This window comes from Dysidea avara, chromosome 3 (genome assembly GCF_963678975.1).
Source record: "Dysidea avara chromosome 3, odDysAvar1.4, whole genome shotgun sequence".
NCBI classification, from domain to species: domain Eukaryota; kingdom Metazoa; phylum Porifera; class Demospongiae; order Dictyoceratida; family Dysideidae; genus Dysidea; species Dysidea avara.
Genome location: NC_089274.1, coordinates 40,462,404 through 40,487,584, shown reverse-complemented (window position 1 = coordinate 40,487,584; position 25,181 = coordinate 40,462,404). Strand labels below are relative to the sequence as shown.

At 36.7% G+C, this 25,181-nt stretch overlaps 1 protein-coding gene across 2 annotated transcripts; it reads right to left on the bottom strand.

The window, feature by feature from the left end:
• Positions 1-15: 15 nt before the first annotated feature.
• Positions 16-24,650, bottom strand: LOC136250987 (tyrosine-protein kinase receptor UFO-like). 2 transcript variants are annotated; one of them, XM_066043345.1, is made up of 11 exons: positions 24,484-24,650; positions 21,350-21,399; positions 19,646-20,146; positions 17,839-17,945; positions 14,606-14,707; positions 14,468-14,548; positions 14,204-14,415; positions 9,590-9,699; positions 3,367-3,526; positions 3,137-3,273; positions 16-225 (listed from the first exon to the last, which is right to left on the bottom strand). In XM_066043345.1, exons 5-11 carry the CDS (start codon positions 14,649-14,651, stop codon positions 132-134), a joined length of 840 nt encoding a protein of 279 aa, XP_065899417.1. In that variant the 5' UTR covers positions 14,652-14,707; positions 17,839-17,945; positions 19,646-20,146; positions 21,350-21,399; positions 24,484-24,650; the 3' UTR covers positions 16-131. The 2 variants fall into 2 exon arrangements, with proteins under 2 accessions (XP_065899417.1, XP_065899416.1); XM_066043344.1 differs by lacking the exon at positions 21,350-21,399.
• Between the last annotated feature and the right edge of the window lie 531 nt (positions 24,651-25,181).

Genomic DNA, 25,181 nt, shown 5'->3' with positions numbered 1-25,181 from the left:
CTAATATATACATATAATAGTAATTCCACACACTTTATGACATTATGGTACAGAATACAGCATACGTACAATAATATAACAGCTACTGATGTATAAAAGCTAATAAATTTATACATTATGTATGTCGACAACTACTGTATTTTTTGGTTAATTTTCTCCACAAGTTGTGTAAAGGTTGATCTTTCTTCGGGTATCAGATTCCAACAACTAGTCATTATTATATACCTGCATATTACAAAACTTGAATATAGACTATATATATATAATAATTATGTACCAAACCAAGTTGCACAACATACAAAAATCCAAACAAAAGCTTAAGTCTCAGCATTCCTTAAGCTACACAGGCTGGTTTTGAGAGCTATCTTTTTTGGATGATGTGACAAACGTCTTATACAGTTCTATAAGTGTATACTCATTATTTGCTATGCTTGAACCAATTATGATAGCCTACTATGCTTTTGAGTCTATTATGCTCAAAAGTATGCTTTCAAAAGCCAAACTATGCTAGAGAGAAACTGTTTTATAAAATATAATGACTGCTGTATTAGAGTAAGAGGCTGTTCTACCAAGATACATGGTACATAAGGAAGCTGACACACCATACCAGTGTGTTATTGACAGGAAGAACAATAATGCAACTTTCATGCATACATAGCTCTGTACTGCCTTTACGAAGTAGGATGATCTATAGGCCTGAGTCAAATATGCTCAAAATTTTGCCCAAAATGCTTTCAGGGATTTTCCAAAATTTCTACCTATTATGCTTTTCAGTGCTTACATTATGCTCCTAGGTTAGCAACAATACTTATAATTACATAATTGAAATGTTTTGTTCAGTGAGTGCTCTATTAGAGTCTTTCACTACAAAGTGACTGTTCTATTAGAGAGTATCAATCTAAGGAGCTGCATTTTTGTGTGCTCTATTGCAGCTTCCACTGACTGCTTTATTAGGGAGTATCAATCTATTTTCATGGAAATAGACTCCATAGTTCCACCTAATATGCTGGCATAGCACTCCAGTTTATTATGCTTTTTATTATCCTGGTATATTTGACGCAGGCCTAACGATTTATTTTATTGAAATGCCTTCCACCTTCATTATCAGTAGTCCATTCAGAACACCGTAAATTAATACCGTGACAATAAAAAAATTTGAAAATTGTGCAAACTAGGTACGTAGGTTTTTGCTGAGACAATCACATATTATGCCTTGCTTTTACTATGCAACCAGACCAATAAGGAGGCATGGTAGCCATACTCTATCACTATAATTCTCATTACGGGGTATGTTCACCATAACTCCATCATTATTAATGAGCGAGGCCACTGAAGTTTGATTATTATAAGTTGCTCTTGACTGTTAATGTAGTTAGACCATTTAGGGGCATGGTCACCATGCTTGATCATTAAAAGTCTAGCTAACTTGTTGGGGGTGTGATCATCATTCTCCATTTTCAGTGACAAACCTATTATGTAGCTACTGGTAGTGTACTACTGACTGTCTAATACCCTTATGGTAGTGTAAACACTTCATTTAACGTTATGGCATCAAAATATCAATGACTTGAATCATTTGATATGGTTTCATTGCATGAAAAAGATGATGAGCAGCATAACAATTGAAGATAGAAGGAAAGGGAAGATGCATAAGCAGACACTCAAAAAAGGCACATCCCAGACATCAGTGAGGTATCGTGGGTGTAAAATGGTGACTGTACGATGTGTTGTTTAACCTTCAGTCTGGTGAATGTGGTTGGCAGGAGTGAAGCAGGTAGGAAAACAGTGTGCTTCTGTAGTAGTGTTCTTGTTTCTAATGTTGTATTAAATAATGTGAGACTAAGACTGTTTTGTAATGAAGCTTCTTGTTGCTTATGATATTCTTATGATGGTTTTCAATAGCCACACTTTGGGAGTGCTATACATTTTGGAAGGAATCTTTTCTAAATAGCACTACCGTACTATTTAATATACAGCTGTACTGCATTGACTATAGGCGTGACTGTCTCAGCAGCAAAACCCACCTAGTTCACACAAGGATGCATTTTGAGATATGTAAAAACATTGGTGAAATTACACCTGTGGTTTATTATCAGGATATATATAGTCACTGCACAAATCAATTTCTTTGCACTTCCTAGTTTTAAAACTGCTCACCATATTAAGCTGAAACTTTGGTGATCCATTCCTTGGATACTGTAGATAATGCTGAGAAAATAACATCAAAATCAGTTAACTAGGCAAGTTTTTGCTGAGATGGTTGCACATATGAAATAATATATTTTAGCTAGGATGTTTTGATTACAGGAAGGCATTTAAAAAAAACACCCCTGTACTAAAAATTTTATTACAATAGTATATTAAAAAATATATATCACATGATATCATGTATTGCTTGGATCCCTAATTAATACTTTTTTGTTCTATAATAAAAACAGGAGGTACAGTTAGATCAGCTAGGATGTACAGTTAGTTCATTAAGGGGGTGTTGTGGCACTCTATCATTGGTATATGTAGATAGGTTGTAAAGGAGTATGGTAATACCTAGCATGCAGCTATGAGTATGGTGTCTGCTAGCTAGTAATACCTCTACAGCAGCACAAGTGCTTTAAACGATTGGTATATAAGTATGGAAAATGCTGATGCAAAATATTAATGCCTTGGCACTGTTTCGTTGCATGGAGAAGATGAAGACCAGTATGATGGAAGATAAATGGAAAGGAACAGAGGACATACACTTGTCGGAACCCCACTTGCTACTGGTGAGTTTGTTATTGTGACAGAATATGCATATGGTGGTCATTTGATGCATTGTTTAGCTTCTAGCCTTGTGACTGTAGTCTGGCAGGCTGGAAGCTGGCAGGCTGGAAGCTGGCAGGCAGACTAAAAATCGGGTTTGGACATTTTTAAATTCAGTATTCATTCTTCTGTGATGGTTTTATTGATTTTAATGCTATATCTGGCATTAGTAACACTAAGACGCTTCTGTACAGGTGCTTTTCAAAGTGTAAGATGTTTCTATGATGGTTTATCATGGGCAGCATTTTGAGGGGAGTGCGACATTTTGGGGGATCCCTACTGATATTAATCTTTATCAAAATCAAAACTTTGTAGAGCAACACAGTGAACAACTAACATTTTGTCTGAGCTCAGTGGTGGCTGGTCTGGTACTCCTCCACTCTTCAGGTATTTTAGCATTTCACTGGAGCTCACTGTAGGGTATGGTTGTAGTCCCAGTGTGAACACCTCCCAACATGTTATACCAAATGACCACTACACAACAAAATAAAACCCTCTACAACAGTGTGTGTAAATACATACGTACACTTTGTGAAATTGTAGTAAACTGGTAAAGCAAAAACTTACCACATCTGTTTTCATTGTAAATTTTTTATCCAGTAAAGCTTCAGGAGCTAACCACTTCACAGGCAATAGTGCACAATGATCCAGTTTGTAGTAGTCAGAGATGTATGTGTCTCGTGTTAGACCAAAATCTGATACTTTAGCAACCAGATTATCATCTAACCTGTGTACAGGAAGATAAACTAGTTTGCCTTGTGCAGAAATATACCTTAAACCATAAATAATAAGTATATGTTAAAGCATAGCCGTGAGTGCTATATGAAAAATAAAGTATGAGGCGTGAGGCCGAGATGCTAATAAAGCACGAGGTGAAGCCGAGTGCTTTATTAGCATCGAGGCCAAGCGCCGAGTACTTTATTTTTCATATTGCACAAGCAAGGCAATGCTTTAAATGATTATGGAACTTTCTACTCGTGTAGCTTCACCATACACTAGGACTCGCAATTAATACGTGTTGCACGAATTATTAGCAGCCTGAATGCACACTAAATAGTTTAATAATGTAACTCATGTATATTTCACCATAGTTTGGTATGGTAGACGTTCATCGTGTAATTGGCAAGTTTTGCTTGCAACCCACAATCAATTCTATTGTGAGTCACTATGTCTGTGATATCTCCAGAACTTGTCCGTTTACATTAACAAATGTAACAACAACGTTACCTTCTCCCACCCATCATCGAAGCATTTAGGTATGTCTATAAAAGCAATCCACTAGTAACACGCATGTTTGCTGGGGTGATTGACCACTCAGCGCGGTGAGGGCTATAGGCCTTCACTGGCTTAGGTGATTAATCGTACAGACGTGAGCCCCGCAGGCTATTAGCCTGCACTAGAGCATGTGGGCAACTGTGCTTTATTGCCCACAAAGAGTGCTTTACGGAACGAATGAAGCACTCTTTGTGGTGCAATAAAGCACTCTTTGTGGTCAATGAAGTACTGTTGGCCGGCTGAGAGTGTACTTTATGAGATTTAAAGTACACCTTTTCCTTTGATCTCGCCCACACAAATTTCTATAATAAATCACAAAGTTTTAACATACTCTAACTTTCACAATACATAAAGGTAAACATGTACTTATACGCAGCTTTTGTGCTCTAGTATATACAAACTAAATAAATACAGTGTATTACAAGCTTTATCCAATTTCAAAGATAAAAATGGATAATGCCAACAATCATAATTATTTTTAATCTGGTTGTGATAACGAAGTCACACAAAGTCTGTGTTTGATTATACATATAGCACTTTGTGCAAGTATGTGAGTATGTAACAGCATCAAGACACATAGTAGTGTGTCGTGCAGCCAAGAAAGCCACCACGCCACACCATGTGTATATATGACAGGAAGAAAGAAAACAGCATTTTAAATGTGCATAGCTCAATGGTCCCTTCCCCAAAACCCACCATTTTTGCATTATAGCTGTCTGTCAGGTAGGGTAGGCCACACAGCAAGTTTGATTAAATTTGCAACAGCCATGCGAGATGTGCACATTCACAGTTTCAATTTAATTTCTTTGTTTCTTCTTAAGCCATAGTGACTACAGGGCTATGTTTAATTTTTCGCATACTTTGCAAAAATTGCTATAAATTCAAAATGTACTTTGATTGCCTTGATCTTTGGCACAAATGAAGAGCATATATAGGTGAATTCGCATACTAAGTTTGCTGTGAATGAAATGAATCTGATGAATAGCCAAGGAGTTATATGAGCATTTATTCACATAAAAAAGATCTAACTTCTGTCACAGCTACAGGGTAAACCAAGTATGAAAATAACTTGACAATCGGTGTACACATAGGCTGATTATCATACTAGTGCCTTTTGATGGTTTGAAAGCAATACAGCTACGTAAAAAGTAGGGTTCCACCAATACAGAAAAATACCTACCAATCTGATACCAATACCTAGCAGTAAATTTTCACCAACACAGTGATAATTGCCATACAATTTACACACCTCTCAAGTTAGCTATGTGTGACTGCTCTATTAGAATATTTTATTGTGCACAGTGACTGTTCTATTAGAGTATTTCGATCTTGTTCATGCAAACATAGTAAGTAGCAGTTCCTCAATGCGTAATGAAGCAATTCCTGCACCTTTTATTGCTTAACATTATTTCTAGCCTGTTATACCCCACGTTTTGCTAGAATAGCATTTATGATGATAGTTATGATGATGATTGGCGTGAGTGGCTATTAATCAGTATAAATAAGGCTACCAATTGTAGATTCCTTGTTTCCTGTCACCTGGCCGCATGGTAAGTTTATAGAGATACATGCAAATTTACTATTGCATTTGATTCTAATAATTATTTTTGCTTATATTTGAAGTACTAGTGTGAGCACGTGGTGTATTTTTGGAAAGGTAGTGAGTTTCTAATGTTGTTTAGTGCCAAAAAGAAAAGCATGGATAACTACGTAGTTTGAATCCAGGGTTACAAGCAGCAGATCTCTTCAAGTAGCCATTGGTAAACGAAATAGATTAATGGACAGCTTGGGGTCCACTCATCTGACAATCTGCTATTACATGTGTGGAACATAATTATGGAAAATTTGTACTGTTGCAGTTGATCGCTAAATTAGTGTTATAATCACAAGCATGATGCACCCAACCAGCTAACTCTATAAATATAGTCTTCAAGAATTGGTGGCTGCATGCTCAGAGAAAATGAGGGGTCTGCAACACTTTGAGTCTAACCTCTATCTCCTTTAATATCCATGATATTAAATAACAATAAAATAAATAATAACCGCCCACCCGCATGGTATGTTTTGCCTGACTAGGATGGGAAACAAGCAATCTATTGGCCTATAGTATGTTCACGCTGAGCTGAATCCTGAAAAACAGCTATAAATTAAAAGTGGATTTTTTCTCAACAGAGTTAACATTTCAGCTAACCAGATGATTATTAGTAACAGCAAAGGCGTCAACAACAGACACGTACGGTTTGGCTCCATTATAAGTTCAGGAAAGGGCTTTAATGGACACTGTACTTATATGGCTTCCCCACAGGAAATGTATTGTGAAAATTTTGATTGGCAGTAAATATTATGTCAAACATTTGAACAAAAAGATTTTGAAACATTTTTAGTGGGTCAAGCAGTACTACAAATGAGCCACATTACAAGATCGTGTGTAATTGCATCCATGAGTTATTAAATGTTTTTGAGGATTCAGCTCAACGTGAACATACTATAGTTGATACCAATCCATACCAAAGTACCCAATATCAACTCTGATTATTCAATACCGATCCAATTATCAGTGGAACACTAGTACAAGTTATAAAGCAAAAACCGAACAAGTGTAAAATCGTGGGATCAAGATACCCTAATAGAGCAGTCACCACAGGGTACAAAGGTGTGTCAAGAAAACCTGAGTTCAAACCAGGGACCTCCATACCTAATACCCACCTCTTAAACCACTGAACTGCTGCTATCTTGACTGATCACCTTACTTAATTCCTGCTTTATAAATGAAAATTCTAGTTATAAAAATATCCACACAAACACAGCCAAGCTGTGAAAAAAGGTGCGGCCTTAAAAAGCCTGGGTGAAAAAAGTTGTGAAATCAAAGGTGGTGGCCAAAAAATGGCTGTAATGATGTTAATACTAATAAATTTTAACAATGCACAGCCATTATTAAATTTATTAGCATTAACATCATTGCAGCCATTTGTTGGCCGCCACCTTTGATTTCACAACCTTTTTCACCCAGGCTTTTTAAGGCCACACCTTTTTTCACAGCTTGGCTGTTTTTGTGCGGATATCACTTCTTTTTGTAAATGCAAGTGCCTATGGTTGACCTTGATAATTCCTTTTAACTTTACTACGGAAATCATCGAAGACTGCATGGCTACCCCAATGATAGCTGGGCAGATTCGACTCAAACTAGGAATCGGAGATGCCCTACCCTGAGGAAGCTTCCACTGCAGAAATGGTTAATTATACTGTTCGAGCACTATGGAGCTACAGATACATGAAAACTTTTAATTTAGATTTTTTACTATTATTCCTAGGGTTACCAGCTCCCCTTGCCACCACCCTGACATCACAGAACTATATAACACTACTCTTTCTGAAGAGAGACAAGGAGAGCAAGTTTTCTGTAAAATACAGCACTGAGCAGCATGACCCATACCACTCCTTAATATTGAAAATACAAGTGGGGTAAAAGAACTCATCTCAGTTTCATTGTTCATACTTCCGTTGTTTCTCACATTCGAAACGTCGATAAACTACGGTGAGGATACTTGGGTACCATGATATGAAGATGCAATAGCCTTAACTATGACATCAAAAAATATGCCTTCAGATGTTTGCTTACCTCCCAGAACCCTGAACCATAAATGTCTATACAACCTCCACCCTCATTATTAGTTGTTACATATTGAAGGCCAGGTCTCACCTGTAAAGAGGCTGCAATGGATGCATGCATGAAAATGGCATTTTCTGGTTCCGTAAAACAAGTATGTCACCCACCCACAAAAGCTGTACTTGGCCACACGACACAGTTATAATTTATACTTTCTGTTGAATGTTCTAGAACAATCTAGATTTTCCATTGGTAGATCTATGAAATTATGAACTTGACTACTGAGTAGATTTTAGCTGGAATTTTCATTTATAAAGTAGAAATAAAGTGAAATGATCAGCTGTGATAGCAGCGGCTCAGTGGTTAAGGATTTGGGTGTTTAGTATATGGAGGGCCCTGGTTTGAACGCTGACCAGTAACTTTTTTCGACATTTTCTATGCACCTTTTTTACCCCGCGGTGACTGTTCTATTAGAGTATTTCTACATCACGATTTACAGTTGTTTGGTTTTTTCCTTGTAACTCCATAACTGTCAATGTGATTTCTTTTAAACCACAAAAGGTTTGAGCTATGATGGTTAACCTATATGCATACCGATTTTTAAGTTATTCTCATAGTGGTTTACCCTGTAGGCGTCACAACAAGTCGGCCTTTTTAAACGCAAATAACAGTCCATAGCTCTATGAATATTACTCAGACTTGCATCAACCTTGGTACGTGACTGTGCCACAATATGTTCTTAAAGTGTATCAAAGTTCAAGACAATTGAGCTACACCTTTGCATTTTATAATGGTTTTTGTAAAGTGTGCGAAAAGAATAATCTAAGCCCCCCGAGCCCCCTAAACGAAGAAAAAAATGAAGAAATTAAGCCAAATTTTGAAGGCTTATATTTCACAATTGCATTAAAACAATCTTGCTCAAATGTGGTATGTGGGGTCCTGAAGGTGGAGGGCATTTGCAGTATAAAAATGATTCCAATTTGAGAAGGGAGCATGGAGCTATGTATGCGTGAAAATCGTGTTTAGTTTCTTCCTGTAAATATACTCATGGTGTGGCGCGCCGGCTTTCTTGGCCGCATGACACACTACCGTGTGTCTTGCTGTTTATGTGTTGTAAGTAGCTACTTACAGTTTTGTACAAAAGAGACAGTTCTATTAGAGTGGTTAACTGCACTATTAGAGTATCTCAATCTTCTTATAGGCATTGCCCAATGAAAGTGGGGGAGTGGCACTTCCCTATTTGTATGAGCTAGGTAATAAAATCTATTATATATAGAGACTTCAACTAAATATACAGTACCATATAGTGTTCATTTAAGTTATTGAGCTAGTAATAAATCTATAGTGTTCGGCTAGGTAATACAACCCATTAAAGCATTCAGCTAGGTATTATAGTGAGTTCAGTTAGGTAATAATATATCAGAGCATTCAGTTGGGCAATAAGCATAATAGAGTGTCAGGTAATGTTTAACATAATAAGAATGTTCAGCTATGCAGTAAATTTATTAGAGTTGCACTGCAATATTACAGTTGCAACTTCAATTACAAATAAATGTACAAAACACATTGATCAAAATACATCCTGTTCTGTTTTCTTCTATAGAAAAGGAATAAAGACAAGTAAACACCAAACCCAAAAGCTGACAGTTTTAGGGCTTGCTTATACAACTAAATTTAAATGATGTCATTGATAAGAATGTGGCCATCATCAAAAGCGGACTAGTGTGAAAAAGATGTGACATCAAAGAGTGGCAGCCACGAAATGGCTGCAGAGATATTATTGACAATAATTTATTGACAGCAATTCTTGGACAACACCCTGTGACATCACATCTCTTTTATGTCAGTCGACTGTACTCTTTTGTCCACAGACATACACAATAACACTACAAATGACTATGAACTTACATGCAATTCCTGGCGGCAAGGTCACGATGCACATAACGTAGTGAGGAAAGATACTCCATCCCTTTAGCTATGTCCAAACATATTTTAGTTAGCAAATCATTGCTGATACCCTAACAAACAACAACAATATGCATATAATAGGTACTAACCATAGCTTATATGCTACGTATATCAACTTGTGATCATGAACGGAAAAGCACAAGGGCGTGAAATTTGGTTGCAAAGGAAAGTGCTTCGTATATTATAGCTTTACATTTCATTCCATAACATTTATTTTTATTTCCTTTCTCTTTGGCCCATTTTCTGTTTCGCCTTATTCTGTTAGCTACTAAGTATTGTTAAGTCTCTTGCTCCAGTTTGTTAGGTTAGGTAATCCAAAGGCTGCAGCGCATGTTGTTGTCTTGCTGGCCACTGCAAAGCTTCAATAATAATAAGATATGACATTTCAAAGTTATATATGTAGTTCCAATAAGGAAAACATTATCAGTGCAGGGTATATATTGTTTTAATCTTCTCAAGCAAGTCAATATTGGAACCAAACAAACTAGCAAGTCTATCTGTCATGCCTGTACAGCTGTCAGCAACAAGATGAAACTATAGTAGAAATACACTTGTCGCTGTCTTTTAAACCAGCATACATCCATGGCTGGCCTGTTAAACATAGTTGGGTTTCTGAAATTACTTCCATAAAACACACGTGTGTAATGTTTGTGTGTGTGTGACTATGTACATATAGACAGTGTTCATTTAATAGTTATACCACAGCTACAAGGGATTTTGCTGATATATACACCTGAAGCACGGGGGCAGCAGGACCAAAGGACCAAAGGCTACGGGTGCATATATCATCAAAATCTGACACAGTCATGGTATAAGTGATATACGTATATCATTTTAGGCACACTCACCTAATGGGTGAAAAAACTACAGAGCACTCACCCTGTTCCTTTTATACATCAGTATCTGATGATCAATAATGGTTTTAATAACGTGGGCTAATAGCCGTGAGGACGTTATTGGTATGTCATTATGCTTTACACCAGGAGGTTATAAGCACTGAAGGTATTTACACACAGTACCAGGTGTGTGATTGTGGGCTCCGGCTTTTTTTGTTTTTAACATATTTTATAATATACTTGGGATAGTAAGTAACTTCGCTATTGGGATAGTAAATAAGTTAATTCACTTCGCTATCCTACTAGCTTCGCTATTGGGATAGTAAGTAAGTTAATATATTAAGTTAAGTAGTTAGGACTATAAGTTCTCACTTATTTAAATCTAGTTTTCCTCTTTGTGGTCTGCTCAATGGCTGACACACGGTGGGTAGAAATACTCTCCCAAATGATTAATTTACTCATCATTTATCGTTTAGTAACTGCCAATTAACTGAAACTTAGCAACTACACTAAGTCTAGCCTAACCTGTAAACCCAACCCATAATTTAACATTTTGTGTTCCTCAATGTAAGTAGTCAAAGCATATTGTATTTTTGAACTGGTTGGGCATCAAAACCATGAGCAAACTGCGTTCCCATGGTATTGCCTGGACAATATGTGAGTTAAACCTCAAGCAATGCCTTTGAACGTGCATGCTAAAGTGGTTTATTGATTGTTGGAGCTACAATACAGACAAACATAGCCACATTTTGTATTGCATGAGTGTGGTTGCCAACTTGGCCACCTTCTCTCTACACTGATTATCAAAAAGGGTGGCAAAATTAGAGTTAAAATAGGAATACAGCAGAATTGCATGAGTCAATGATATTGGACTGAAATTAATTATAATGTACTAGCGGTTGAATTTACATTCATTGTTGACCACACCAGATATCAGTTCATTTACTTGTAGGGATGGGTGGGAACTCAGTATTACTGTAGAACCAGAAACAACACATGTATCGTCCAAATTTTGGTGAAAGGTATCACAATGTCAACATACTATGGTAATTAGCACAAAACAATAAACAAAATACTTACTTTTGTTGTCCTAGAATATCAGCAGTTAGGGGTGGGAAATATTTCAATAATATCAAGAAATTTAATATTTTACTGATATCGATTTGGAAAAATGATATTGAGATATGGATATCGAGATACACTGCAATGAGCACAATGTGTTATAGTTTGGTAAATATGATGCAACATAAAAAACATCATACAGCTCAGGCATACAATACAATAAATCAGCATTCTTGGAATTTGAAAACAAATTGGACATGGACAATTTCATTAGTAGTTGATATGGACTAGGTATGAGTTATTCAAGAGACATATTGCAATATTAGAGATAATGTACTGAAAAATTATCAATATTTGTTTTTGAAGATATCGCCCACCCCTATCAGTAGCATTGTTCTAGTCTAGGATAGATCACATCACATGATGCCACCTTGAGCAATGGGGTCAGGCACTCCAAATTGTAAAAGATCAAGATACTCTAATAGAGCAGTCAAACACTGTAATAGCATACAGTACAATGTACTGTATAGTAGGGACGATGAAGGTATGGGCATGGCACATAATAAAATATCACCCAAAAACCTGCCTTGATTTCCCCTCATGATGACATGACGGTATTGGATGGATAAAATCTATCCCAAAAAAGCCCTCAGATTGACTCGTAATGGTTTCGGCAATTTGCTACAGAATCATTCAATGGAACTTTCTACTGCCTGCCTGCCTGCCTGATGTATTCAGTCAAGCGTTGCGGAAAAGTAGCTACAGCTATGGTTCTATTTCTTTCACAAAAATGCTCCAAATTCACTTAAGAAGAAACCTTCGGCATATTGATAATAATACGTGTACTATTGTCTAGGGACCCGCCGATTATGCTGGCATAATTATGAGCATAATAGGTGCCTGAAAGCATTGAGCATAATGCTAGCATAATAGGAAGAATATTTCAGCCATACTACAAATCTTTGATGGTCAAACTACATATCACAGAAAAAGATCGATATACTCTAATAGAACAGTCAATAACTCTAATAGAACAACCAGGCACCTGACTGTTCTATTAGAGTATATCAATCTTTTCTGTCACATGCAGTTTTGAAGAGCAAAGATGCGCTTCAGCCACTTATTACGTGCCCATAACTGCAAATTTATTAGCAAAACATGGGAAATGAGGCATAAAGCTTGAGCATAATTGGAGCATAATAGGTAAAAATTTTGAGCAGTGCAGCATAGCATAATAGGTAAAATTTTGAGCATAATAGGCGGGTGCCTACTATTGTGTTACTTTTATCCTTCCTCCCGGTGTGCACTCACGATGTTATTGCACCAACATAATAGAATACACATGTGGATAGTTCAGTGAGCTGTCCGTAATCTGCTTCCTAAATTTGTTGTATACTTTTGAGCTGATTCGATTCCCACAGTGCAAAGGCCACAGTGTAAATTGTTTAGGATTACTGACGAGAGTTTTATTCAAATTCCTGTGAGGTCACATACACTGGCACCCTCACCCCAAGTCACGACGGCTTACCAGACTGCTAGTGAACCGTTCAGCTCAGCTGCTGAAACCATAGTTCATCAAATACAGTGCCTAAAGCACAGTAGCACCCAAGAATTTCCAAGATAGCAATTTGGAAATTTGGTAGAAATGTATCCAGAAATTAGAAATTTGGGTTGGCAAATTTCCATATTTCAAAATATCGTTGATGGATTTTGTATGTGAAGGACCCCCGGTTCTCCGTTGTAGATGAGATGTTGCCTGCCAACAGGAAATGGATTGCTTGTAGAATGGTGACAAAGCATCGCTGTAAGTGAGTTAGTCTGGCATAGCTGCATGTAAGTGAATTAGTCTGGCAGTTATACCAAACCTTGGTGCAGTTGGTGTGTATCAGTAGTAGGTGCAGCTGGAATATAACAGCCCTTGTGCTTTTATGAATATAATTAGATCCACGATTGCTGCAGATCATGACCTTTCTCATGAATATGATTAAAACTACATGTGTGATGGTAGCTAAATTTTAAACTAGAGTAGGGACAATGTAGTGCCGCTGCATTAAAAAGTACTGGAAAAAGTTGGATCGTAGTATATAATGTCCATGAAGTGAATATCCCTACTGTGCTATGGAGAATCTACAATCAAAATGCACAGTAGGGATATTCACTTCTTATTGTTTTACAGTATCTGGACATTATATGCTACTCCAATCCAGCTTGTTTCCGTACTTTTATTGCAGCGGTACTACAATGTCCCTACTCTTTCTTATACTTTTACTGTAAGTTACATACTTGCTCTATAAGAATTCATACACTATTCAATTGTTTAATTACTAAAATACCAAGATATTTAGTAATAATGTAGTAATTTTTTCTAGTACAGTTCTTTTCTTAATACTTCTCAGCCCTACTAAAGCTTTTTGCTCAGCCAAGCTGATTTTGCATGGGACACTACACAAATATGGACTACAAATAATTATAACAGTGTAACCTCACTTAGCAACCACTTCTTTAAAAAGACCGCTTCACTATAGTGGCCACCTATATTAGGTCCCAAACACAGCTATGATATATTTTATGGCCTCATTAACAAGCTGCCTTGTTATTTTTGGTCCTAAAGGTGGTCCTTTTAATGAGGTTCGGCTGCAATGTAACTTAGTTGTACCTCTGGAAATTTCACCACTTCCACTGCATCTCCTCTCTTTGATTGGAGAAACGATTTTACATCACCGTTGCACATATAAGGTAGCACCATTAGTGGTATGCCTTCTTCCTTTATCTGACTAACACCAATAAGACTTAGAACATTAGGATGATCAAACTTTTTAGTAAAAATACACTCTTTCATAAACTCTTCTGCTTGTGTAGGTGAAAATACTGTTATAGTTATACAAGGTGATTACATATAGGATGCATTGTTGTAAATTACCTTTAAGTACTTTAATGGCAACTTCAGTCTCTTCTTCATCACCTTTTATATAGATTCCCTTGTACACTTTACCAAATGCTCCTATATGTAAACAGTACATCAATGTGAACAGCGCTGGATAGCACTGTATATGACTACCTTCAGCAATTTTATCATGTAACTTCAAACAACTTGGATTGATCATACAATCAATGAAATGTGCTTTAAATTGTTCATATAGAGGATTGGTGAGATCTTTTACTGGAGGAGAGATATATATTATGTAATCCATCTGTTATTTATGAAACAGATATCTGGGGATGCCAAAAGACTAGGGATGGAGGTAGAGTATTAATGGGCCCTACAATGTCAGAGAAGTAAGGCAAGAACACATGAATCTGGACATTTCCCCTCTCTGCAATATTGTTAGTGTAGGAAGTTTTGCTACAGAAGTGAGATCATTTACTGTTGGTACTGAATATCATTTTTTTTATTCTGCACATTTAAATGTTTAGTTTTGCATTTATGTGTGGACCTTACAATTAGTAAGGAAAAAACAGGAACTTTAAGTTTGATTGCGGATCATAGAAGAAAAAGTATAGTGAAACGATGGAGGTCACTTACACCTGAAGATACACTACTGGATATTTAATTCCTAATTCAGTCATGGGTATATAATGAATTAGGGATTAAATGTCCACTAGTAAATCTTCAGATGCAGGTGACCTCCCTTGTTTTGCTACTTTTCCTGATCAAACTCCTAATTTTCCTTGTACTTGTTTGTTTACTTTTTTTTGTAACATCATAACTGGTGAACATGTGCACACTGCATCAAAATAAAGAGATTTATTGCTTTTGTCTGAATGTGCAACCCAACAAACAATTTCTGAAAGCGTCAAGTGGCCATTAATCTTTGTTTTTAGCTATGTTTAACCATTACAACATTACAAACAAAGAACAGTATGAGAAGCTCCTCTGCAATCCAGTCACTATGGACAATAAGGACAATCCCCATTACAATTGTAGGAAAGCCATCATGTGTTACCGCGACACAAAGGGGACAAAAATAAGTCTATGATGCATGCATTGAATGTACTGTGGTATACCAAAAGGTACTTGTCAGGGTAAAGCACTAAAAAAAATCTATCTTGTAGCCCCAGCCATTGTCAAGTTACACCTGTCTGAACACGCCAGAAAGTAAGTCAGTCAGTTAGTCGGTCAGTCGGTTGATCAGTCAGTCAGTCAGTCAGTCAGTCAGTAGAAATTTCTCTAAAAATTCTATATTGGAAGTACTTCGGGTCATACTGAAGGTACTTGACCAATGCTACCACAGTGCCATGAAGATATTGTGAGGCTGTTTTGAGACTAACAATTTTTTTGCGAGAAAGTGCAAACCTCTATTATCCTTAATATTACCTTATTGTACTTTGCATGGGAAGATCAAAGTGCAGTCGTGTACTGTATTTTCCATATTGTACTGATTAGCTGCATAACTGTACTGTATAAGTCATACAGCATAGTTATGCGGCTAATTGGGCAAGTTATGCAGTGCTATTATGTAAGGAATGTAATCTAGTTGTAGTCGTAGAAAAATTTGGTAGGGTTAATTTGGCTAATTTTAGCGTTTGACAGTGTCATGCACGTGATCCATCATGCCATCTGTGTGGGGTTGTTGCTTCAGTTTTCCATGTCAGACTATCCATTAAGTGTTCATATTTCTATAAGTGATAGAACCAACTGGTGGGATTAATCTGGCTAGGTTTAGCGATTTACAATGTCATGCACGTAATCAATTGTGCTGTTTAAGTGGGGTTGTTTTTGTATACTGATAGTTTGATTACTGAAAATTGAAGCGATTCAGGTACTCAAGAAAATCGCTCTGAGCAAGATGACCAAGAAGTACAATAAAACATTCAAAGTATTGCCAATGCTTGTGTGTATATGAAAAATGCAGCACTCAGGGGGTGTCTCGAGGCTAATACAGCACTTGGCTTGTATTAAGTCTCTCGACATGCTCCCTCGTGCTGTATTTTCCATACACATGAGCGGCGGTGTTTTAACTATACTGATGTTTTGGTTGAACAGTGATACTAGTTCCGTGTTATGTGTGAGGTGAAGCTCAAACCTTTCTTCAGCTTAGTTATGTCTCTGTATTGTTACAGTGACTTCTTATGTAAAGCTGCTGGTGGCCTTTTACTTTAGAAAAACCACCACAGAATAACTCACAGCGTGGATAGAATGTTCAAATGAAAATGAAATCAACAATAACGTACAGTATACTACTGTACTGTATGATATCAGTTGAGTACTATGTACACACTATAATTAATTAAGAATCGTTCAACAAGTATTTCAAAAAATTTGGAATTTATAACTAGAGTAGGGACCATAGCACATTGATAAAAAGTACTGAAACAAGTTGGAGTAGTGCACGATATTAAATCATAGTAAAACAATAAGAAGTGTTATATCCCTACTGTGCATTTCCATTATGGTATCTTGAACACAGTAGGGATATAACACTTCTTATTGTTTTACTATGATTTAATATCGTGCACTACTCCAGCTTGTTTCAGTACTTTTTATCAATGTGCTATGGTCCCTACTCTAGTTATAAATTCCAAATTTTTTGAAATACTTGTTTGTTAACTTTTTTTGTAAATAATATTATTATGATTGGTGACGCATACTGCATTTGAAATGGCGCCACACGCCCCAGCTATATCATCTGAAAAGTGAAGTATCCATTATGCTTCATTGTCAGCTATGTTCAACTTGTTACACAGCAATACGAATCAAAACTGTTTTAAAAACACCTCTGCAATCAAAGTAGCCACTATGAAAAATACGGACGATTTTCGTTACGAAGGGAAGCCATCACGTGCTACCACCATATCGACACTTTTTGCTGTCAGCAAAGATGAATGGGACACAAAGGAGGACACTGGTAAGTCCACAAAGAATGCATTGTATGTACTGCGGTACGCCAAAAGGCATCTGTTGGGCCGAAGCGACGTCGAGCAGTGAAAAAACCAAGCCCGTAGCCTTAGCTGCTATTGAGTTACACTTGTCTAAAGGCATCAGTCAGTCAGGCAGTCAGTAGAAAATTCTGTTGAATAAAAATTTTTAAAAATTCTGTAGCAACTTGTTGAAAGCGTTTTGGGTGGATCTGAAAGCTTGTTTGGGCTTAGTTTTACCTAACCAATACTGCTTCATCATCTTCTGGGAAAATTGAGGCTGTTTTTTGGGTGATGCTATTTCGTGGGCCACGCCTACTCCTTTGTGGTCCCTACTATATAAAGAAGAAGTTTGCAATACAACCTACGTAAAAAGTCAGGTTTTCACTCAGCGCATCACATTTGACACTTGAACTCAAATTCATGTTTGCTTACATATTAAACTAATGCTATTTCCACGTGGTACTCCATCTGATTTGCTAGCCCGATCAATTGTTCGATCATAATGAGGATTGGTCTCCAGATGATTTACAACCACAAATCTGTGAAAGTAATAAATGAATGAATGAATAGCTACAATTTCACACAACTATTTTAATTAGTCAGTCACCTATAGTTACCTATAGTTACCTATAGTTACCTATAGTTACCTATATCCTATAAATTTAAACCAACTTAATTACATAAAGCAGTGAAACAATATACATGAATGATGGTATTACAACATAGTTCTGTGTTGCTTTGGAATGTTGTCATTGATTCATAATTATTTTGTTCAATGCCATAGTAGGGATTTTCCCATAGAGGTAAGTATGTTGAAATATCACTACAGTTTCACTATCTTTTTGGTTTCCCTAATACAGCCAGTACCAACCAACTAATTATTAATCCCTTGGGCGGAATATTACTCATATTAGCATTATTGCTGCTAATAACACTTTCGTTATATCTTTATAGTACATTCTACTATCCAATCAAAAGTTTCAATTTCCATTTAATCCACCTACATTTTTTAGACTCTTTGCTTAAATCCCACGTTATTACACTATTTTTAAAAAGATGGCTACTTCCATCACTACTATTCATCACCAGGATGGATATTAGTTTTATAAAGCAAATATAACTGAGATATATGAATAGCACACATGCATGGCTGCTATTATTTCAGTGGGTGTGGTGGCCATGCCTTGTTTCACCATGCTACCATTATAAATACCAATAAGAGGACGTAATTGCCAGGCCATGTACTTTTATTACAAGCGCACCAAATTCAATTGCCAAGGCAATTGCGTATTGCAAATGCAACTAATTCTACTGCAAACAGAACAAAGTCAATTCCAAAAAGTGACAAATTCAATAGTAAAAACCAGTATAAATATTATGTGTATAGCTAGGAAATTTAGTCGCAGATGACATCTAATCAGTTCATCATCATTACCAGCTATTGGAGGAGTTACACAAGAAACAGATGTTTCAGGAGTCATGTTTGCTGCAGTCACTGTTAAATGAAACATAATTATTAAAGCATATCTACTAGTACTTCACATACTGTAGCATTTAGTGTTTACAAGTACAAGGAAGAAAATGTGTGTTTATTTATTATTTGTATAACATGACATGACATGACTGGTGCACCTGTATTGAATGGTGCCAGACATACCAAATTAATAATACTGAACACCCCCAAACTATATATCAATTACTGAGAACTGAAGTGGCCATAATGCCTCATTTTCAGCTATGCCCCACCCATTACACAGCATTACAAATGAAGAACAGTTCTGCAACCATCCAGTCTATGGACAATTCCCATGATAATCAGCACAGGGACGCCACTGTGGATCAGTAACTTGTACTGTCAGCATGGGACACAAATGAGGACAAAGGTAAGTTTATTGCACATAGTGCGGTACGTAAAAGGTAACTGTCAGGCTGCTAATAGTGAAAAATCAAGCTAATAGCTTCAGCCATTATTGAGTTGAAACTATTAATAAGTTAGTAAGAAGAAAATTTCAACCTGTTGGAAGTACTTTGGGTCATGCTGAAGGCACTTTTGGGCTACCAATACTGCCAAGTCACTATGTCTGGTTTCTGGTCAACATTTTATGATCATGAGAAGGTACAAACCTCCATGACCCCTAATATACAGTACTATTATACAGTATGATAAGCTACAAAAATATTCACCATGGATGTAACAGAATGTCTAAAATTATAGTCTACTACGTATACATTCACTTACCATAAGAAATCATAAACTCTGGGTTAATTACTGATATAAAATTTAAACCTTCACTGTTGGTGTCCATCTCACATAATTTACTACCTAAAGAATAATACCCAGGTGGAATTTCATCAGAGTCTCCAAATGATGTAACAAATTCTGATGATTTACTTCCAGTGAATTCAACAAAAAATCCAACAACACTTCTGTTGTAAAATGGTAATGTTAAATTATCGAGGATTATTGGAGTATTGCCAACAGCTTGTGGAATTTTAACTTCAGCATTAAGTTCATAATATGAAGTATTAACTTTATTCCACACTTGAAATGTTAGTGGCATTTCTATGATACCTGGATCACCTTGAATTTGATAGAATGCTTTCAACTGAGTGATAATGCCATTGCACAGGAACTCAATGTCAGGAAATACTACTTGGATGTGTGATGGAATGGCGACTCTCCTGTGTTGCTGTATGGTTTGTGGCAAATTTGGTAAACCTGAAATACATGGTTGGTTTCCTACATACAAGTAAAGAAGGTAATGTATCTTCTCTATGTGACCCATAGAGCGAAAACCCGACTAGTTAGTTAGAATTTTTCTTGAACTTCATTTTATGAATTCTAGAAGGAAAAACCAATAGGCTGTTAATTTTCAGCCTTATCCGGTAAATACTTCTGGAATTTTAGTGGCAATGGACAGAGGGAATAGCAAAACAATTGATACATACACTGATTACACTGACAATACATACCAAGCGTTCATTTGATCAGTCCAAGTGCAACTGGCTAGAGAGCTATGACTCACCTTCACTTTGAACTGAGGAATTCATCAAGATACAGTTTTTGGCTTACATCAACCCATCCTTTTAAGCAAAAGTCAAACTTAGAAATGGCAATTTGTTTACTTTATGTATATGTTAAAGCATCACCGCGAATACTATATGGATAATAAAGCATGAGGTGCACAGCTGAGATGCCAATAAAAAGTACGAAACAAAGCGGAGTACTTTATTAGCATTGAGACCGAGTGCCAGCATTAAAATTTTTATTATTTATATAGCATGAGTAAGGCAATGCTGTAAATTTTTATGGAATGTTCTAGTGGGCTGAAGCCCAGTACGTAAACGCACTAACATGGTAGCTTGGATATGGTGATAGTGCACTACAGATGTTGACAATAGTAAAGGTGAGTGGTAATAGTCTAGTTGCAGACTATCACTAAGTGTTCCAGCTTCCTTGCAATGCTAACTAGCCTGTTAATTAGTGTTATAATTGTAAACCTCAGTAAATGTCTATAAACTAAACTGCTGATTACTGAGTTCTTTACCTGCTGAGGATTGTTGACAACCAAAAGCTGGCACCTGTATTTTAGTTACTGTCAAAACAGTATTTCAATAAGTTTTGAAGTCCACAAAGTGTATTTGGTAGCCAATAAAGTACACTTCTTGTTGATGTTGCCCACATAGTTCTTTTAAGGTACAGAAACAGAACACAGGTATTCTTACTCTTCATGAACAGGCGTATAAAGTGATATCAGTTTGATATAGTTTCACTGCTAAAATACACAAAAGCTTATTCTTGTAGCATGTGTGTTTTACCCAACTAAAAAACATAATTATGTAAACTAGTCAGGGTTTCACTCAGCAGGTCATATATGTACATACATACATCCCCCATACATACATACATACATACATACAAAGGTGTACAAATGTCATATACCTGTGTTGGTAAGGTCAAGCTCATTACACAACTGCACAATGGTGAGATAGCTGATTGTTAATAATAATAGTACACACACAATTATAGTGCAATTACAAAAATGTTTTAGAATGCAAGTGCTATAACCATAAATTATATCACAAATATATCACACCTTATATACGTAGTACATTTATGACACCTTAGCTAACATATAGAAGCAACAATGTTTTTAAGATTAGATTTATTAACAGTAATTTTCTAAATATAATATTTTATAAAGGTAAAGCACAGGAAGGAATTTCAGACTGGGGGCAAAAATACATAAAAGGTTGATACAATTTGGGGAGTATATAAACAGTGGAATGGACTACTGGAATGGACTACTGGAATGGTGGAATGGAATTTTTTAAAGTTCAATATCAGTTTTTACATCCAAATAAGTACAACTCCTCTCCTTATGTAAGCAAATAAATAGGCTTCCCTTTAAAGTCAGCTCATTTAGCATAATTCACCTACAAAGTTTACCAATGTAATGTACTGTAAAGTCAGTTATGAACATACACAATAGCAGTTTATTGGGAATACCAAGAAGACCCCTTGTTCTCAAATGATAAAAAGTTAGCTAGCCAGCTGATTAGTACATGTATGCACATGTATGCATTGTAAAAGTACACTCAATGTATAATGAAGTATTCATTTATTTATTATCAACTTTACCAGTTAGGCACTGGAGAGCGAAAACAAAACAGAAGGCAGAGCCTGTGCAAGGTGCTTACCACTAACCTAGGAGCCTAAGCGAAAATCTTTGGGTAAAGTAAACGGGACTATCTTGTAAGCGTTTACAATGAGCCTTTCCCACAATTGTGTCAGAAAACAAAATTTAAGCCAAAGTTCATTGTGAACAGTGCCATGCTGCACACTGAAATGAGCCTTCATTAAGACAGTTAGTTTCAGACAAGTAGTAAAGTATTGAGTTATAAGTCATACAAGTGTTGCGGTGGGGAAAAGTATGCTAAAGGAGCTGACTTCAGTGGGGAATCCTATTTATTTGCTTACTTAAGAGGAGGAGTTGTACATATTAGGATGTACAAAATGATATTGAACTTTAAAAAAATTCCATTCCACCATTCCAGTAGTCCATTCCACTATTTATACACTCCCTACAATTTGCAAAGTGTGCAAAGTATATTTAGGGGATCCTGGGGGCATAGCTCTGTGGAATAATTCTTACTTCGGCATAGAACAGATAGTGATAACATGCCAATGCACAAATTTCTCACATAGCTATGTTGTATACCGTAGAGTCAGGTTGCTAAGCGCATGCGCTTATAATTTTCGGAGAAAACTTTTGTAAAACTAATACTATCTGTTAAGTGCATACACCCAATTAGTAATTTAGGTGTGTTTACCACGGACGTATACATTATAATGGAGTAATTTGTGGTCACCACGCCAGTGTATAAAGATATTTGACTCCATTTCAAGGTGAAATCCTTCGTGATGAACAAGAATATTGCAATCCAGTAGGCTGACTTGCTGTATACATAGCAAAGGGAGACCTCAAAGAAGACGTAAGCGCTCGAGGAATCATTAATTTTGCAGTACTACCAGCTTTTCTTGCCATGTGTAGCGTTGTAGCATGTTGAGCCTTACATTGGGCCATGTGTGCTTATCAGCCATGGTTAATCACAAGAAACATGTATATGTACGCTTAACAAATAATATGCACTTAATAGATACATGCGTTTAACAACCCAACTCTACAGTACAGCAGTATATGGACATTACGTACTACTCCTATTCAGCTTGTTTCAGTACTTTTTATTGCAGCGGTACTACATTGTCTCTACTCTAGTTTAGAATTCCTAATTTTTTTCTTATGCTTCTTTGTGAGCTTTTTTTAAAAATTTATGACCACTATTAAAAAGCTAGCTACCATCACTATGTAAATAGCTACAATTCTCATATTCATGGGTGGGATCCAAGATCTGCAGCAATCATGAATTTAAAGCACAAGGCTTGTCCACTTACATTCCAGCTGTACCTACTACTGATATACACCAATGGCGCGAGGTCTGGCATATAATTCGCAACTATACCATAGTCTACTTTCATACATAACCTTTGTCCATAAGCAGTCCATTTCCTGGTGGTAGGTGACATCTCATCTACAATGGAGAACACTACCGGCATGTGCATTCTCCAGTATGTCAGTGAAACACGTAATATTGTGAAACATACAGGTCTGGAGGTTGAAGCTGTACTGTGCTATGGCCGCTATAATATGTTATATGGAAGGAAAAAGTAAGACAATAATGTATGCATTGTATGGCTATCAATATGCCAAAAGTTTTCTTCTTAAGTGAATTCGAGGTATTTCTGTGAGTAGGGCCATAGCTGTAGCCACTTTTCTGCTATGCTTGCCTGAACACATCAGGCCAGTAGAAAATTCCATTAAATAAAGATTTTAAGCAAATTTATGAAAACATTTTGAACTGATCTGAAGGTACTTTTGGGCTAGATTTTACCAAACCAATTGACCCAATCTGGTCTGTCCTGTTCAGTTGTTTATGGGTACTTCAAAGATAATGGTTTCTAGGTTTTTAGTACCTTGCAGTTGAGGGGTACTACATATAGCTACAAGTGCTGATTTACCTTCATAAACTTTTCAGAGGTTGGAAGTCTGAGCATAGCTATCAGCAGCACATATGAACAAGAAAATAAACAGTACAGTAGCAACAACCAATTGAGATTCATGGCCTAGACAAACAAGGTAATGTAGCTAATTGCCAAGACTGGTCAGTTATGGGCATGTGGGTGAACATTCTCAGCAATCATAGACTACACAGTTGACTAGTCATGCGTCTGAACCTGAAATGTATAATCAATGGTCATGCTGACTGTACTGAATGGCTTCAAAGGTAACCACTGTATAAGCTGTAGGTAGGGCTACTGCCATCACTGCGCAATGTATGCGGAGAAAACCGGATAGAACTGAAAAAAAATTCGTACCATATTAGGCATAACTCTCTCCAACAATTGTCGTGGTGTAGCACCTCACACAGTCTACATAACTGCAGTCTCGTCAGTCCTTCTGTGCAATCACTGTATCAAGCTAGCTACGTACATACTGCATGCATATACCAACTTACGAGAAATTTTAAATCCAAGCGAGGATCCGAGCAAATTTTCTGTGGCAAACAACATAAATGCTGCTAACGTTAACATCTTTCCTGACATCTTTCATCTAGATCTTGCGGCAGTTGAGGTTGCTATGGTTGCTACGACAAACTTTGCTAAGACAAAGAACTATGTCGGATTTTCTCCGTAATACTACGTGTCTTATTTTTTGCAAGCGTAGGAGTTTAGGATGATTATGATTAGCTCTCAACCTGAAACCTTTGCCAGGAGTGAGATCAACATGCAAACTTGCTAAGTATATCCCATATACATCCCATACAAAAACATACACAAAATGTGCCCTTAGGCCTCTCTTTAGGCTGTACACATATAGCTATGCTTGCTATTTGTTTATATCCGGGCTTTTTTTTTCGAGAGAGAATAGCGAATTAATGATTATATACACACACACAAAAACAAACAAGTCAAACATCTTCCTCCACAACTAAGTGGAGGGCCCCATGGAGGGCCCAGTTTGCATCATATCTTCAAAAGTTGATGGATTAGATTCCTGAAAGCCTTCTTGGTTGGCAGTCCATTTCTTGAGGTAGCTCTTGCAGCAATATTCCGCTTTAAAGTTTCTACAGCAAATGGAGTACATGTTGCAAAAGTCTCCACAATCAAAGGATAGAACAGTCCTCCAGCAGCTACAGCATTGTTCTCATGATGT

Coding starts and splice junctions, on each gene's coding strand:
- LOC136250987 (XM_066043345.1), bottom strand. CDS start 14,651: ATGATCAATCCAAGTTGTTTGAAGTTACATGATAAAATTGCTGAAG. Junction 9,700..14,203: donor AAGTGGTGAAATTTCCAGAG/GTACAACTAAGT, acceptor GTTGTTTGTTAG/GGTATCAGCAATGATTTGCT. Junction 3,527..9,589: donor CTTGCCGCCAGGAATTGCAT/GTAAGTTCATAG, acceptor TCCTGTACACAG/GTTAGATGATAATCTGGTTG.